At 35.6% G+C, this 19,188-nt stretch overlaps 1 protein-coding gene across 10 annotated transcripts in view; it reads right to left on the bottom strand.

Moving 5' to 3' along the window:
• Positions 1-19,188, bottom strand: part of UTRN (utrophin) — a 367,449-nt gene that overhangs the window by 23,075 nt on the left and 325,186 nt on the right. For 8 of the 10 annotated variants that reach the window (XM_068677000.1, XM_068677005.1, XM_068677001.1 and 5 more), the window contains 6 exons: positions 16,368-16,525; positions 13,804-13,970; positions 11,316-11,427; positions 3,825-3,961; positions 2,124-2,162; positions 1,817-1,882 (listed from right to left, as the gene is read on the bottom strand). In XM_068677000.1, coding sequence (XP_068533101.1) covers positions 1,817-1,882; positions 2,124-2,162; positions 3,825-3,961; positions 11,316-11,427; positions 13,804-13,970; positions 16,368-16,525 — 679 coding nt within the window. The remainder of the gene's footprint in view (positions 1-1,816; positions 1,883-2,123; positions 2,163-3,824; positions 3,962-11,315; positions 11,428-13,803; positions 13,971-16,367; positions 16,526-19,188) is intronic. The other 2 variants (XM_068677002.1, XM_068677009.1) reach the window with 1 other exon arrangement.

Below are 19,188 nucleotides of genomic sequence, written 5' to 3'. Positions count from 1 at the left end.
AAAGACCATGATTTTCAGAGACCATGCTGCATAATTTAAACAGAGGCACTGTGAAGAACATTTCTTAGAAATGGATTAGATGTTGCAATCTTGGTACACATGAAAATCAAAAAACTTGTAGCCTGACAAGACAAAACAAAAACAAGCAAATAAAAACAAACAAAACAACAACAAAAAAAAACTCTAATCCAGAGGACTTTCATGAGACACTTTTCAAATATAGTACATTCACCATCTGAAATTATTCTTGGCAAATAAACTCACACTATGGACAGATGTGTTCTGGAGAACAACACAAAGACCAGTGTAATTACTTAATCTAAAAGGACTGGATTATTACAGGGTTATATAATACCATAAAATTATTTAAAATCACAGAAGGAATTTTCTGTCTGTTCGGCTTTCTAGGAAAGATATACCTTATCTATGTAAGACATGCATAAAAGTCCAGGAAGTCTAGGAATACTGTGTGCCTATATTGGACTGCTTCAAATACAGTTGTTTTCAGTACTATAAAGATATTTTAAACTTCACACTTACTTTTGCAAATGCAATACACATTATTACAGAGACCTTCAAACTTTTTGAAAGAAGTATGCAAAGCCCTAAAGAAACATGAACTGCAGTGTATTCCTTCAGCATGGAATAAGCTTGCCCATCTGTATGTTTGTTAGTATTCCTCAGAGTTTAAGGACTATAAATGAGAGTGCACACACAATGAAGTTGTCTCAGTTGCCTTGCACCCCCCTGAGGCTAGCAGTGGGATGTTGTGCTCCAAAACCTCCCCTGAGGAGAGGACAAGTCCCTAAGCACTCAGGTCATCTCTGCTCTGGGCCATCTGAAGCAGATCTAGTTCAGTGAGTAACAAGAGTGAGTGAGGTGCTTGCAAGTCATCTTTGTAATGCTGTTTAGCTCAGATCTCTAAGTCTTTCATGAAACATAGCTGAATTTCAAAATTAATCTTCATATACCCTTGTCATATAAGGTAGTACAATAACCAGTACATCTCAGAGAGTTTATAAGTTTTCTTTATGGTGCCCATAAACAAGAATATGGTAGCAAATAGCTAACTTGAGCATAAGCTCTGAATTTTTATTCAAACAGCTGAAAAAGTTAATATCGTTGTGGAGATCAGATATGGCAGATGAAACACTCAAAGTAAAATTGAGTCATTTGTTCCCATGGGAATATAGAACAATTTCTGTGATGCCTAAAAGTGGACTGTCACTACTTACTTTTGAGAGGGTACCTCTGCTAAGGGCTTAACTCTCATCAACTCTGAATGAAAAGAAGAGAGTTCAACAAAACACTGCATCACTGAGATAGACTTGGCGTGAAAGACATTTTATCCTAAAATCACTTGGGTAACCCCATAAAAGCCAGAACATAAACCATCTGTAATTATTATATCCTCTGCTAAAAGTCAATGGGTAATGGGTAATGGGTAAAATCACAGAAGAAAGTGAAAATCTGACTGTAAAATGCTACTGGGAAAAACTATGTATCCAACAAGCTGAGTCTATTCCCAACGGTTAAAAATGAAACAAAATGAAAACAGCCCGTTTTTAGAAATAACACACAGTATTCTGCAACAGTTTCCATTTTGCATGACAGATGACAGATTTAATACATCTATTTTACATTTAATATGACTGTATTCAGAAGCTGATGATTTAAAAACATTTGACTTTCTTCTGAGTACAGAGAATTATATCTTTTTAATAAATAATGTCCAGCCAGTAGAGTAGATTAAAAACAGCAGGAATCAATCACAAAATGTGGTGTACTGGTGAGAAACAGTCTGTGCATTTCTTACCTAGTAGCATACTGCTCTATCCTGGAGTGTGTGTCGTCATGAAATAGCTGTGGAGACTGGGAAGGACTAGTTTGAGAAAAATAAAAAAATAATATTGGTGTCAAAAGCAATTCATGATATAGACACAATCATTTTATAAGTAATTTAAACTGATGACAAATAAATAAATTCATAATATTGCTGAGAGGGTTGTTGCTTTCGGTCAGCCATGCCCTACAGCTCATGCACATCAGATTAGCAGCAACTCAGCTTAGAGAAAACAACTAGTATATTAAGCTTTCCAGACAAAGGGGTTCAGCATACTCACTCATATTGCTCTGGCCACATACTGATGAGAGTGATAGGACTGTACAAAGACAAAAAAAAAGAGAAAGAAAGAGAGAGAGAGAGAGAGAAACTATGAAACAAACTTCAGTGCCACTTAAGAAAGAGAAAGCTAGAAAAACAAAAAATTTTAATCAGCAGCCCACCCAGATTATTTGAATCAGCAACAACTGACATAGAAAAGAGACAGCAACAGATACCGGACTGTATCATCGACAGACAGGAGACTGACTTACAAACTTCATTTTGTTAAAAGTCAAATTTAAAACCAAAAATACCAAAACAATGTCATTAATTGAACTGCAGTTTGTTAATAGTTTGTTTCAGTTCTGCTCAAGTGTTGGAGCTTTTATTTTAAACTAAGTAGAAAAAACTCTCACAAAAACTTATTGGGTAAAAATAAGCCCAACAAGAACAAAACACCCCACTGAATAAAGTTATCAATGCTTATTTTCCTACTGCATAAAAACAAGATGATATAATACAAGATGATATATATTGTATTATATATTCTGACACTTAAAAAACTATTTAGTATTTCTTTTTTTATTTATATTATTTTTAAGTAACATACTACTGGGTTTTGTCATCTGAAGAGGTGAGAACCTATATGGGTAGTTTCCTCAGCATGATACTGGCAATTTGTCTTGTGATGGGCCAAAGAAGTTTTATCCTGACTTGTGATTTAAGTTTTGACATTCCAATTCCAGGCACTACTGGCAAACTTTCATCACATCGAAGTTTTGCTTTCTATTGTTGGTGATATGTGCAGTTTGTTTTTAAATACCAGCTGAAGTTGTATGCAGTTTGTTTTTAAATGTGAAATGTGCAGTTTGTTTTTAAATACCAGACCAGCTGAAGATTGCCCTGGTGAGTAACATTTGAACTTTGTGTACGTACATTTCTTGGTTAGCATCCAGGCCAGATTACTTCCTCCTCTTTCTTAAACTGCTAATGAGTGGGTTTTATTTGATTACTGTAGGTAAAACACAGTCCACTGGGTCACAAAAATGGAGCATGGACAAGGGCACTGGGCTTTCACATGAAAGCAGAGAACGTATGTTGAAGCTTCACGGTGGCTGTTGATGAATAAGTGATGCTGTGTTCAGACAACACGTACAGCAGCATCACAGTCTCCACAATGCCATGGAGTGTCAATCCATAAAACCACTTGTAGTGCCCTGTCAACATATCTTACTTTTGTTCTTTTAAAAGTCTCTTTTGCAGACAGCTACCAACTAAGCAAATAAATAAAATGAACTGTTTCTGCCAGCACTGTAAATAACTCTGTGGAGACACTGAGAGTGTTCTCTCTTATAAGGCCACCTGTATTTCTGAAGTTTGTAGGAACCTCATTAGGTCAGAGATTTCCAACTCCAACAACTTTGAGATGACCTAATAAGCAGTGTGGTTCTAAAATCCCAGTATCCCCAAGGCTGTGAAAGTTTTCTCAGTAAAACAGCCATTAAGATCCCTTCAGCACTGCCTGCTAAAGTCCATGGCTTTATGATAAAATACCTATACCACCAAACTAAAGAAAATACATTTCTTCTTCAAAAATAGGCAAGATCTGCAAATAACCAGCATCAGGAAATAGTTTGCATTATTTCTTGGGTTTAATTTTTTTGTTTTTAATGAAACAGGCCAGTGATGCCAGAAGCAATTACTCTATAATCAAGCTTACGTCTCCAGGTTGTCACCCTCCAAAACTGTTTGCACAGGTAGGTAGCCAAGTCGGGGATGCTTTGCAAAATACTTCTTTGACCGGAACTTGTTCTTCAGCACCTTGGTGAAGTCCCGCACATCTTCCCCAGATGTTGTCTTAAAAAAAAAGTTAAAAGAAATTAAATTGCACTTAAATTGAATTGCTAAATAGCACTGACATAATACAGATACTACTTTCCCGAAAGGAAGAACTTCAGACTGTTAGTGGCATTAAAATCACCTTTTTAAGTGTCACGAAATATGGTACAGTAATAATGGTAATGCATCTTCAAATTCTCTTCTATTGGAAAAAAAAAATCAACACACTGAGTCTTCAAATTGCTAGTAATTAATGCATTGGGTTTACCAATTACTAATTAGAGAAAATGAGAGAAAATTTGAAGCAGGTTCAAATTTTAGATTAAACATTTACAAACAGTCTTATGAAGTGGAAAAAAAATATCAGTTTGCTAGCTATGGGGGTATACTTTTAGCCATTGAAAGCAATCTTGACAGTATACTCATGCATATGAAGATTATGACTCACTTTCACAGGCAGAAGAAATACCTTGTAATAACTGCTGAAAAAAAAAAAAAACAAAACAAAACACCACCACTAAAAAAAAAAACAACAGCTAACAGTAATGGCTTTGTTTGAAAAAAAAAAAAATACAACACATAACTAACACAACCCTATGCGTTCACAAAGTGCCACAAAATATTCAATGCCTCCAATTATATACCTAAACTGGAAAACTTTGAGATGGAAACAGTAAGTGCTAAACCAATCTCTCCTGTGACAGCCACATTTTTCATGAGTATTTTCTCAAGTTACAAGATCTCTTCCTACAGGTTTCTGCTATTATCCGTATCACTTCAAGGCCAAAAAACACCCACAGATGAAATCACAGCCATTGTTATTTGCACAGCACTGTGCAAAGGCACAATCAGAAATAAGAACAGTCTCTGCCTGAACTAAGAATCTCACAGACTGATCGAGCATATTCCTTACTATCACACTAAGAAGCTGGAAGAAAAATCAGCCACAAGATTTTCCAAGTCTAAAACTGCAAGCTACAAACAGTAAAACCCCTGGAAGATTTATTTTATTTTATTTTATTTTATTTTATTTTATTTTATTTTATTTTATTTTATTTTATTTTATTTTATTTTATTTTATTTTATTTTATTTTATTTTATTTTATTTTATTTTATTTTATTTTATTTTATTTTATTTTTTACTGGTCCTTACTTATGCAGCCTTGTCCAAAACTGACAAATGCTAAGCTCCATCCCTCACCGCCACAGCTGGTCTTTAGTACTCAATTAGAATTGACACAGCTGCTTTTAAGGATCAATTTTGGAAATTGGAATTGGAAATAATCATAGCAGCAATGGCAACACTGCTTTGGCAATACTACTCAATGAACTTCTGCTACAAAAGCAGGGATACAAGCAAAGAAGGGCATAATATGCAAGGTGAAAATGGCTATAACAAAGACATCTGCAGGAAAATACAATAGCATGCCTTCAAATATACATGTATGTGTTTTCAGACTGTACGAGTACTTAAACAGAATGACCTCCATACTACGGAGAAGTTAATATTAAGCATTTCGTCTTGTAACTGTGGGAAAGAAAAAGTGGCCATTCACCTCCTGTATTAGCTGCAAGTTTGCAATGGCTTATACAGAACTCCAGCCCAAAACTTGTGCAAACCATGGACTGCATGTCTGGGCACTCTGCTTTCAGAGAAGCACATTAACATAAAAGGATGACAAGAAAGATGGATATCCATAGGGAAAACAGAATTAAAAAAAAAAAAAAAAAAAAAAAAAAAAAAAAAACAAAACAAAAAAAAAACAACAAAACAAAACAAACAAAAAGAAAAACAGTTTTTTTGTTTTGTATTTTTTTCCCCATTATGTACTCTGAAGAGGCCTACAAGCAGGTCAGACAAACTATTCTCTGTTTTTATTTTCTATTGTCAACATAAAATACATATGTGAATGGAGAAAAAAAAATAATGTGTGTATAATACATGCAGTTATGAAATCTGTAATGCAGATCAGAGTAGCAAAAAAAGCAGCAGATAATTAAGCCAATGGTGAAAGTTTGACATCTGGCTTTAACAAGTAGCAACAAACAGAGCACATTTGGGATTAAGAAGTATTTGAACCCCTAGATTTTAATACAGGTAAATTAAGGGAGGGCTCACAAAATCACGCTCAGGAAGCATCTGCTACAATCACGGGATCATCCAAACAAGGACCGTGACATCCAAAGGGCTGCTTATTCTCACGCAACAGTAGCTCTAGCAGATGGAACTCTGTCCCAAGGCCAATGAATGAAAGTTTTAGTACCTACACATTGCAGAAATAAATGCCTACTGATCTGCCAAACTTCTCCTCTGGAGTATTCTTTATTTGGTATGACAGCCTGACCCAGTTCCTTGGAAAAACTAATTGGACTGTGTACTAAGTGAGGATGATTAATACTAACCAGTGAAATTTGTGCAGATTTGCAAGAACTGCTTTAATTCACAGGACTAAGACATAACTTTTAGAAGCATTTCTCCCACTTTTTTTTTTTTGCACACAGCCACACTACACAATCCAATCAAAGATCATGCCAAAAGAGCATTTAACTATAACATTTAACTTCTGAAAAACACTAGCCAGCAGTTGTGTAAACTCTATCTACTAAATTAAAAACAACAGGTAACTTGTACAGTTACATCATGGCATCTTGGCTATTTCCACACAGATCAATAGCACAAATACTGTGGTAGTAACTTCAGAAGCAAATCACTTCTTTCAGTGAAAATTTCAGCCAAAGACCATGCTTTCAGTCTCCATTTAAAATCTCAGTTCCTACAAAATGACAAAGTCCAAGAAAGAATGATGAAGATCCTTGGCTGGCATACAGAAATAAATTAAAAAGTCTGTAGCCGAATGTCTCAAGGAAAAAAAGTATGGAAAAACTGACAAATGGGCATTAGCACTCTTTAGTATACTGCTGGGAATAAATAGAGTCATAAGTCAAACTAAAAACAGGAAAAAAATATTGTAAACCAATACAAATTTTACAATCAATTTACAAATTTTATAAATCTTGGATTTATATGGAAAGTGATAGAAAAAAAAAAAAAGAAAATGCTGAAGCATGGTTTTCATACAAAGGTTAAGAAAACAGTTTTGATGTATTTTTCATGTATTAGAAATAGGACAAATCTTCATTGGGAACAAGTATTACCAAAAATGCAATAAGTTAGTTGGGAGAGCCCTAAAGCATATATATATATATATATACAGAGAGAGAGAGAGAGAGAGAGAGAGAGAGAGAGAGAGAGGGTAAGGAAAGGAATGTAATTTTTTTTTTCTTTTAAGAAAAAAACACCTTTTTTACATCTCCATATTTTTATTTCTTTACATCTGTAACATTAATTAAAACCCGCACCATAAGCCTGACTGTATTTAATGAAGAAAAAATTTTTAGACCTATTTGTGGTAACAGCTACAGTATGTGCAACTAGGATGATAGCTGCATTTTGAAACAGCTGTCTGATAGCTCCCCAGAGTAGGACATGGGGGGAAAAGAGAGATTTCATTTTTTTTCTGGTCTCTTTTATTTGACACTTAAGAACCCAATGCACTAGTAATTTAAATCTATGTTTAAATGTATGTGTTTATGTCATTCATCAAAGCATCTACACTTTAAATAGTATCTCATGTTCCTTGATAGAGGCACTAGATGGGATACCACAAAAATTGTTATTAAAGGTAGATAGGAAATGTATTTATGGCTATCACTATCACGTCAATGATGTTTGTATTGTGTACCACTGCAAAGACGACTTTTCTGCGATGACGTTCAAATATATGCATTTCAAAGCAGTTTCTCAACAAGAAGCATTACAAAGTGTTTGTGTATTCTAGTTTACTGCAATGAAATGAATCTGTAATTTCATGAGTAACGGTCTCACCTCAGAATTAAAAAATATTACGTTGCAAAAGGGTAGCAGATCACATAAGCTAGCTAAGTGAGCAACTGTAAGAGGACAGCATGCTGAGCAGCTGCTAGATATCAAAGATATCTATTCTTCACAGGGCAATGAGTAATAATCAGCTGGAAGCAATGTTCTGAATGCAAAACATTCAGATTCCCCCATTCTTTCTCCATTCTCTCACCTTCCCCACAGAATAAGCCTATTTTGACAACAGTAAAGCGTCATCCTTGGTGCATCAGTCAGCTTGTCGAGATGAAACCACTGACTTTATGTCAGCTTGTTGCTTATAAAACATTGAGCTACTTAATGTTCATGTATGCAATTGTCTTCTCTGGATGTCAGTATCCATTAAGCTTTCAGATGATTTACATAGAGGAGGAGTCTTAGCAGGCACTATTGCAGATAAATTTTATTGTGCCTGAAGCAAAATCTACTCTCTAGGGTGAACTACCATTCAGCTAATAATTTCCAACATCTCTCCTATCATTCCTGAGCTTCTTCAGGGAAATAAAATTCTGATCACTTTTCTTGCAAGGTAAGCTGTGGCAAGAATTACTAAAATAAGAATCACAGTCTTTAGGAAAATATATATTTTGGATACCACATTAAACTCCTGAAGAGACCCAATCCTACAATTCCTTCAAAACTTCCAGTAGCTCACTTGCAAGGAAAATGTGATAGAGAACAATTCAGAAGACAGCTCCTAGTAGGAGCAAGAGATGTCCTGAACTGATGTACAGTCAGCTGATTTTAATTGTATTCAAATTGTGCCAAGCATTACCTTAGAGTAATGTCTGTCAACGCAGTGAATCAATTTAATCTTAACTATTACTTATTTATTTGTTTATGATGAAGGGGCCAACCTTTACTGCCATCATTTTGTACAAGAAGGCTTCCAAAATTGAGAATTTAGCCAGGTGAGTGTAGTGGCAGATACCAATGAAAATTGTTTATATATTCACTGAAGTCAGGACCCCAAAAAAATGACTTGCGATGGATGATAAATTTTCAGATCTGATACCTGTACAATACTTTAAAACAAACAAACAAACAAACAACAACAAAGAAAACTTCTTTTAAGGTTTTACTCTGGAAAATAAAAGCTGCAAAGTAAAAAGAGTTTAGAGAAAGAAAACTGATGAAGTAACTATTTCCACCTGAAATTCACAGAACTCATTGGTACAGAAAGCAACGTTCATAGAACACAAGTACTGAGAGAATTCCTATTCAAAACAAACAAACAAAAAACACATGCAAGTACTTATTTAAGAGTATTCCTGAATTAGATGCTAGATTTGGATTGTAGAAAAATCTTGCAAAATTTCACACATCTGTGTAAAATTTTTCATTAGAAATCCCATTTCTCCATCTTCTCAAGAAAAAAGAGAAATGAGAATAACTACAGTAACTTAGCACTTCTACTACTCACAGACATGATTTGTCAAATATTTTCAATTCCTTACCCCACCAATCTCTAAATCATATGACAGAAAAAAATACATAGCCAAAGTAGTTTTCACAAATGTTTGTATTTTCAGCATCAAGAAAATGAGATTGCAAACTAGGATGAACACAGAAAGAGCATTATGGATTTGGCTTCAATAGCTATACATTATTATCTGTGTAAATAGCCTTAATCTGAAATTACGAAGCACTTCCAACCTGATGCAAACACTGAGAGAATCTTCCCCTTGCAAATTTATTTTGAAAAAGTTTCCTTATATAAAATAATTACAATTAATTATAAAATAATTTTTCAAGTTATTTTAAATTCATGTAGAAGTCACAGAGCTTCTGAGAAATCCCTTCATACTCCACACTGAACACCTTACCATAAGACAATTAAAAGGTCTTCTCTCCAACTGTGATTAAGTTCCAGTTCCAAATGTCAGCTCTATTAAGCAGTCAAGCATTTGTTTCTTCTGATTATGGCTCGTATTCTTGATACTAATGTACTCATATCAATACATTTAAGTGAGAGAGAGAAGCTGGATTTTATTAAGGGAGTTTGGTGAGTGCATGTATTTGTACTCTGCTTTGCAATACAGACCACAAACACAATATTTTAACATCAACAGCCTTTGAATTTGGTTGAAAAGGCTCTAAAAAGTGACAAACATTAGCAGAGTAGATGCACTCTTTATATTCAAGGTATTTGTACTGCAATATAATGGATTCTTAGGAATAATTCATTGATCTTTGGTACCTACATTTTTATTAATGTATTTTTATTTCATAGACCCAGCTCTACACTATTTTCTGGCATCATTCCATTTAAACACAACCTATTCTACTAACTTACTGCAAAGAATTTTACATCTTCTTGAATATTATATAGCCTTAACTGAATTCAACCTGCACAGAGGTTTATCAAAAATTAGTACGCTAACAACAGTACATTACTACAAATAGCATGTTACAAAGCCAGATTCTTTTTGTGAAATCTATTCTTCATTCCTGACTCAATTCAGACAAGACTAGTTAAAATGGAGTGCATATAGGTACTGATTATTCAATAAGCATAAGTTATGTCTGTTCATAAAATGGGTCATTTCTGATCTGAATCTGTTCTAAGCAGCAGACCTATTACCACTGCTTAAATTACATACAGATTACACTATTAATTTTTGTGACTGAATGCAAATTCTTAGGAATGTGCTCAACTATCACATTAAAACCAACCAAGCAAAAAAACACAAACAAACCTGAAAGTGTTATTTCTGTGAAGGAAGTTACCCAATCCTCTACTTAAGAAAGTGTCCTAGAAAATTTCTTAGAAAAATCTGGCTAAATATTTAATCAGGAAACTATTGCATTGTAAATGAATTTGTAATGCAGGCAAAACTCTCAAATCAGTTAGAAACTGTCAGTTTTGCTCATTTTTTCCCAGATACACACCAATTTTTAAATATTCCAGTAAACAGTAATTACACAACAAAAATAAAGACATATTTCCAAACATGTTTCCATAAAGCAAGCAAAATGTTGAACATGAAAGAAAAGACCATGAACCTTCAAATATATTAAAACACATTACTAAAATATTAAGTATTATTATGGTGGTATGGCAGTAGTAAAGTGAGTCCTTTTTTTCTGACGTTTTCTCACCTTACAAACAGCATGTGTGTGTACATGCTCATATACAAGTACTGCAATTATATTCTATATTCCAGCTTTATTTTCACAAACCAAAAGTAAAGTTCCCTCAGAGAATACTTCTGTAGTGGATACTAGAAGTAGATACTTCTCCCCATTTCTATAGAATTCAAACACGCAAAATCAGCAGCCCTAGCAAAGTCCCTGATGACTTTCAAAAAGAATGGCAGGAAGACAGACCCTGCTAGACATATGGAAAAGAAACCCTGGTAGAGTATTTAGGTGTTAAAAAAAACTGTTAAAAAAATTAGACCACAAATAATGTGAAACCAATCCTTCAGAAACGATCAGTAAATTGGTACTCACTGGTATACAGTACTCCACCATTGGGTAATGCAATTTATGCCCCTTTGCTGTACGGCCGGAAAAGAAGCAGCTCTGACAAACATCGTAGTTAAAATGTTTTAAGCTCCGGTACCTATGGGGACATTAAACAAAGTGATTAGAGCTAGGTTCAGTTCTAATACGTACTTATTATTAAGCCTCATGAGGCAAATTACTCTTTGAAATGTTGTCACCTGCTTTTCAGCAGCAGCTACACAAGGACACAGCCTGTTTGTTTTTGCTTAGAAAGCACAGGTAGGGTGCTGACAGTGCTCATCCTGGCTGCAGACCCAGGACATCTGTGCCACCACTGCAGCTGCACAGGACACAGGAAACCTGCACCCCTCCAAACCCACTTCACGCAACCTTCCTACACTACTCAGGTTGCTTCACAGAGTATTTACAAGGAATTCCTACCTTCTATAGACACACAGACAGCCAATGTCAATCACCTGTTGACAAAGTCACTTTGAAACAGAAAATCTTACAGGCATGAGGTCTACTGACTTAAAACTATATTGATTTAGCTTTTTTTCCCCTCTACTTAGTCACTGGCTGTTATCTCAAAATAAAAGAACATTTATAAACCAGACTGGTTTACATTTATGTGTTTTTACATTTAAATGATTCTAAGTCCATGTTTCAGAACCTGAAACTCTTAAAATTCATCAACTATGAGAATAATACACAATTAAGTCTAAAAATTGATTTATTTACTTTGGCTTTCAAGAGCAAGTATATGCATAAACTAAGTAACAAGGAAACAAACAAACAAACAAAAAACACCTTATACAGTATCTCCTATACTAAATGCAACCCCCAAGAGCATGGTATGTATATATTTTAAACCAAAGCTGGCTAAAGCAGATTTCACCCACTGTTTGTTACAGTATGGTTGTTCTGACTGGATGAGATTATATTATTCATCTGAAACTAAGATGAGCTAGCTGAAGCAAACTGAATAGCTATTGAATAGTTAAAGATTAAAACTGAATTGCTTCCTGAGAGCAGTTTTCAGTACCAAACCACATTTTTCCCCTGCTGAGTTTTATGTTTTGTTTTGCAAAAGAATGTGTCTATAAATGTAAAGGTTCACTTTTAAGGATGCTGATGCAACTGTTTGTAGTCTTTACTCAGAGCCTGTGTATTAAATAGCCGCATCTACCTTCTGCTAAGATGCTAGATGTTTTTGTTGTTGCATATCTCTAGCTTCGTTATAGAAATGATTTAGAATGAGTCATCCTTTTCATCTTCCCTTGTCTTCTGTCTCCATGACATCTTTTTCCGCACTAGATATCTCAGTATAGACAAGATCCACCAGCCCCAGTTTAGGCATTTGAAAGATCTCTGAACTGAACTTAGCCACCCTAGGCTCCCTCAAGTATTAATTAAGAAAAACAGGAACATCTAGAGGGATTTCATCTCCTCTTAAGACAGGCAACAAAGTTTGATCAGATTACTTACATCTCCCTGTTTATAGTAAAAGTCACTAGCTCAATCTTACAATACTGACTAAAGCTAGCATGTCCAAAGCTAGGTGAGACAAATCTGACCCCAGGATTCTTACAAATATATAACCTTTAAAACAACAGAAGGAAGGAGAGGAACAAACACAAGGAACAAAAATGACTCATCTGCCTTAATATTGGAAAAAAAGCCTTAAAATTGCTTACAGGAAAGACTGATCTATCATTCCTAAACAAAACACTCAACTTCACAACCACAACAGTGAAAAATCCAACAATTATGTTTAGCTCTACTCCCCTACTTCATTTTGCATCATTTTACACACTGGAGCAATCAATGCACAAATGCATGCTAGTTATAACAGTACTCAGAAAGGGTACCAACTATCCAATGCCTCATAATGATAAATCATAGCTAAATCATACAGTTCAGGAGAATAAAAAGAATGTCACCCCTGGAGTTATTTTTGCTTTAAGAATTCAGAGCTTCCTTTGAGCAGACTAAACTTAGATTGTGTTCAATGCTTCACAAGAACTATGCAAGTCTCATCATAGTAACATATTGATGTTTGTGCCAAGCAAGGAAGGATAGCTGCTGAAGGGTGTTCAGTACTAGCTGGCATGAATAACTTGGTTTCAAAAGCTTTATGCAGAAGGTGGGGCAGCCAGCAAGCCCACCGTGTGTCTTCTTGCTCCTCCTAAGATATGGATAAGTCTTTTTTGTTGTTGTTGTTGTTGGTTTTTTTTTTGTTTTTGTTTTTTTTTTTCTTTCCAAAATACCTGATAACAACTCCCTCTCACACACCTGTCAGTCACAAGACCACTGGGTATTTAACAGGGGGACGACAGGAGCCAGAAACACACTAGCTCAGGAGCTCCTGCAGTGAGATCCACACTGTAATCTGACGAGGGATGGCAGTTCCCATCATAAATCAGGAAAATTGTGGAAAAACAAACAAGGAACCATACTTGCTGGAGAACGTGCATGTAACCCCTTCTCTTACCTAAAGCCAACAATCGGACATTCTTTGCAGATGTTGCACTTGGCCTGATGTTTTGCTGTTTCTGCAGCTGCCACGCGGTGTAGAACTGGTAGCCATACCATAGACTGTGGCTCTAGGCGCATCCAGTCTATAAACTGCTTTACAGTAATTTCTGGCTTGTTGTGGTTCTGGGGAAAGTAAATACATACATATATAAATAAATAATTTACAAACAACAACAATAAAAAATGCAATAGAATTAAAACCCCTCCATAAACAGATTTTACTTAGAATTTAATTTTAAAAAAAGCGTCAAAGCGTCATGTCAGGTTAATGTAGAACCAGTTGGAAGCACACAGGAAACTTAGATTAAAATACAAATAAAGAAAACAAGTTAAGTTAGCCAGTAAGAACAGATAGGTCTAAACAGCTGTGATAGAGGAGACAGATGGAGCAGTCCATAAAGATGGAGCAGTCCACGATAAAGCCATCTTTGAATTGAAAGGACTTGAGAAAGAATAAGGGAAGTGCTAAACGGAAGTACCTTCTGCATTTCAGACATGGTTGTCTTTTGAGTTAAGACTGATGCCAGACTGCTAAAAGTCAGTACTGCTTGTGAGGGTCTAGTAACTGTCTTAAGGCTCACGAGAAATTTTTAATTGGATTCCGAGCCCATGATATTCTTACCAGTCAGCATGTTAAAGACACAAATAAATAGAGACAAATAAACAGAGGAAAACAAATCTGCCACTTTATAGGCAATCACTGCAAGAAATCAACAGAGTGGAAATATTAGCATGACTGTTTTAAGAAGCAAATAAACATGTTTCCATTCTCTTCAAGTTGTAACTAACAGAAGAGCCAAGCTGTAAAGGAATTACGTTCATCCTATTTGTCAGCAACAAGAACAGGTTGTCCTTCTGAGCCTACTGGAAATAACAGTTTAAAATTTAAAGTGAAAGCTATACTTAAATGGTAACACGTGACAAAAAGCAACATGGGACTTCTTAAACTATTCATATATGTAATCCAAGCCAATTTTTGCTACAAAGAAGGAGCTGCAGGGAAGAAAGGAATAACAAGCTTTCCCTACCAGCAAAATACTTGTTTTCACTAGGCTGAGATAGCTCTGACATCCCGTTGCATACTTTGTCTATGCTTTCCTAATGACGAAGAGCAGAACTCGAGGCATTCATGTGAGATAAGGGATGCAACTGGATCACCAGTATAATCACAATAATACAGAGTGTATTTAAACAGTACCTTGGTACTGTTTACCTCACCCATAATTGAACAGCATGGTAGATGGGGCAGATCCTTGAAGAATATAAAAGATCATTTGTCTGTGACAGAAAAGTCTGTCACTAAAAAATTAATTTATTTTAAGTGTGACTTAAACCACTTGAGGATACTGATGGATGTCAAGCACCATCCCTTATTGCCTGAAGAAGCAATGTTAAAACCTCAGAGAAGTTTTACATGGTTAGTTGGTCAAAACAACTTCCATATGTATTGAGCATATTATTCTAGATCTGGATAAATAATTCTTCAATCCCAGTCATCTTAAAGTCCAGAAATGAATTCAACAAGCTAAGTAAATATGTAGCTTAAAAAAGCTAGTGCAACTGAATTTTTCAAGGTGATGGATGAAAACATAAAAATGTCTATAAAAGAATGGTAAAAGAAAAATGTCCTAGAAGTTCTCTATAACTTTTAATCTGTTGGATTCAATAAAACTACAAATACTGAAGTCAGTACTTTTATATATGCCACAGTGAATTTTTAATCAATATATAATTTCTGACAATGCTTAAAGCAGACACTTTCACAGAAGTAATAAACTCCAGCAATATAGTTATCACTACCAAACAGTCAGAGCCTTAGGCATCCCTGACAAATCCTGAGTTAGGTTGTGTTCCATTGCGACATCTTTTTCCTTCTCATTTTCTTTAAACAGACAGACGTTCTGTGCAGCCTCATTAACCCCCTGCATGTAGTACGGACCTGAACAGCAGGCAGTAAGACAGCTTTATTTTATGTTCTGATCTGCTGCATAATGGCTCACGAAACATAAATGACTGTGGTTGAAATTTTGTGCAACTGCAATCTTTTTTGTCAGAAAAATAATGCTAAATAATATCCTGATGCACAAAGTCAAACATTACTGTCAACATCATTTTCTTGTTCTGTTGAGATCAGATCTTGTCCCAGAACATAAAAGCACATTGTTCCCACAGTATCATGTTGTTTTGAACACTGCGAAGCAGGATAATTGGCCACTACCATAATTTTTAACATCATTCGAAGCAGTCAATATTATCATAAACACAAATAATTATATATTCTTTTTTGCTAAAAAGCAATTTGTTTGATTGTCTCCTAAATGATGAATCAAACTTTCACAGCTACACTTCAACAATAACTTGCCAGTAATTTTAACAACAATTCAGTTGCAGGAGCAAATTCATTTCTCTTCAAAACTCAACAGATGTTTTGAAATTCCTCTTCTATTTTTATGCCACGTAAAAGTAAGCCTTAAATTGCTCAGAGAGAGGTTTTTCCCATGAAGATGTGTATCATCTCACCTGTTGGAAGCAGCTGCGCACACTGGGTTCGATGTTACTGCCACCAAAAGCTGCCACCTCCCCAAGCTGCCGCGGGATCTGGATAGCATCGTGCAGCAGCAGGCCAAGCTGCCTCTGGTCACACATTTCTGTGGGACCTGCCACTTCGTTGAAGAGATCTGCAACACCAAAAAAAGGCACTAGCTCATTTCATTTTCATTGACATCCCCTTTTATTCAGTAACACCACAGCTTGAGTTTTGCCATTTCTGTAATTCAGATTCAGCTACAGATGACCACTCTCTCATTTAAAATAGTTTACCCTCATCTAATCTTGATTACTTTGACTACTTTTTCTGGATCTGTAACCATATAAATTAGAAGAGTCAGGTCAAATGAATTAAATCATACTTAGCTTCTTATGGTAAGATAAATAAGTATCTTGCTATTTAAGATAAAAAAAAATTAAGAAATATAAAATTCATAAATTAAGATAAATATCCTCCTGAAAAATTTGTACATTAAACTAGGACCTATCACAGTTCTTTTTTTATCCATGAACATCTATATGACAAAATATAGATGTTGTAGAGCTTAGGGATATGGTTTAGTGGGGACTGTTAGTGTTAGGTTAGAGGTTGGACTCGATGATCTTGAGGTCTCTTCCAACCTAGAAATTCTGTGATTCTGTGATTCTGTGAAAATAAACCAACATAAAACCAGAATAGCTTTTTGTGCCAATTCATCATCACTTCATTTTTCCCCTAGTATTTATGAAGTTTTCTACGTTATCACAAGGGAAGAAAAAAAATAAAAGATTTTTCAGAAATCCCTACTTCATGCCAAAATCTATGCTTTCCTTAGGTTGGCTGGAGACAGACATGTTTGCTGTGAACTGGGACTGGAAATGAGCACAAGTCACAGCTGGCAGCGTGAAATAGCTTAAAGCAAGAGCACCAGCCAGACAGCAACACAACTCGTCCTTAACAGGAATCACATTTGCTTCCTGGATAACCACATCTGTTCCCATGCACTTTCCTTTTACCGATTTCCTAAGGTACATGTTGAGCCCTGCAGCATAAATGCAGGCTCTGGGATGACTGTAACAACAGAAAAATTTGAGGCTGAAAGGATCAAGAAATTGTTCCCGACACAGACACTTACTGGGAAGAAAGACGCTGCTTGTTCCTGCTTAAGAGTCACAGTAAACTATTGAATTAATAAGCCTAACTGCAGTACAGAAAATATTTCATAAAGTAGTGCATTTACACATTCCTTTGATTTTTTTAAATATATTTGTAATTGTTAAAATTTCCAGCAAGATATTTTTAACACATTTCTCCCAACAATCCTTGATTTATGAACTTTGTGGTGTTGTACACTGATATTTAGTCACATGATTAATCTCTCCTGAAAATATATTGAACACTGAATTAATCTCTTAGAAATAGCTTTAAATTCAGTGGATGGTGTAAGTTACAAAAGAAACCATAGTAGATTTACACTATTCCCCTACTACTTACGTTTCCTACCAGAATGATTGGTAATAGATTAGAAATAAAAGAAATTTGAAAATTCAGTCTGACTGCACTTGTGATTGAGAAACAGAGCAGCTTTCTTCAGAAACATTCAAGAGAAACTCTTTTATTACACTCCGCAAATTGTTTTGCCCTTCATTTGGAGTAACTGTCAAGCTTTGTCAGCATGCCTCAGAAAGACAGCTCATACCTTTTCTCATGACAAAGGGAGCTGAGGCAGAAGAGAAGATTTTCACAAAACATAAATCCAGATGAGTGAATGATTTATTATTTTTTTTTAGAGTTTCTTGTGTTTTTCTTGCCTAGTCAAACAGATGCTGCAGCATCTTCAGCACTTATCAGTGAGACAAAGCCCATGGATGACAGCACTGACAGAACAAGTACTGCCCTGCTGCAGGCTCACCTTGGCAATCCTAAATCCCAGCTGGTTGTTTTTTTACTTGCAGTTGGAATAATTTTCCAGTATCTAAGAGTCCATTTCAAAAACAAAATAGATAGGGTAAAGAATACCCGTTTGATTTTTTTCTGCTTTTATCAATCTAGAGTGGAAATGGGCACTACAAGAACAATTCACTCACTACTGTAGCTGGAAGGAGGATGAAGTACTTCCCCAAGCCCTAAAGCATCAGTTGATTGGGGAGCTGATAAATAGAAGAAAAATGACGTGTCAGGAGAGAAAAGAGGGAGAGTGATCAGCTAGGGCTGATGCAAGTAGGAAATCAGCAAATACACTGGAGAGCTCAAAATCCTCTAAAACAGCCTACTTAACCAAAACAAACAAAAAATAAATAAAAATAAAAAATAATACCACAATAAAGCTTCACACTGGCAGCTGCACCATAACCACTGAATGTTGAAGTGCACAGGGGTTATTGGATGATAACCTCCCTCCTCCCCAAATCCTCAATGAAATTGGTGTGACAATAAAGGAGAAGCTCCTTAACTAAAGGCACGAAAAGCCAAAATGTTCTGGCTAGCTGGCCGTCCTCCTTAAAGAAATGCAGGATCTGTTCCCTAGCAAAGGAGATATCCCAAGAGCAGTTCTGAAGTGGCAGACATAAGGGAGAAAGGTTTCTTTTAGCTCTGACACGGTGTACTTCATATCCACCAGTGGGGATGGGGATCCCATATGTCACCCACCAGCAATGTCAGAAGCCACAAACTAAGTACTGCTATAAATGGTGTTTGTACATATGCACGTACGATACTGTATGAGTTCATATACAAAATACAGTTATCTTAAGTAAAACTATATGGGACTAAGACAAGAAGGATTTGGGAAGCAAAAGTAAAGATTATTCAGAC

The sequence above is a fragment of the Anas acuta genome, chromosome 3 (assembly GCF_963932015.1).
Source record: "Anas acuta chromosome 3, bAnaAcu1.1, whole genome shotgun sequence".
Classification (NCBI taxonomy): Eukaryota; Metazoa; Chordata; class Aves; order Anseriformes; family Anatidae; genus Anas; species Anas acuta.
Note: the sequence above shows the minus strand (reverse complement) of the source record. Positions and strands in the feature narration are given on the sequence as shown.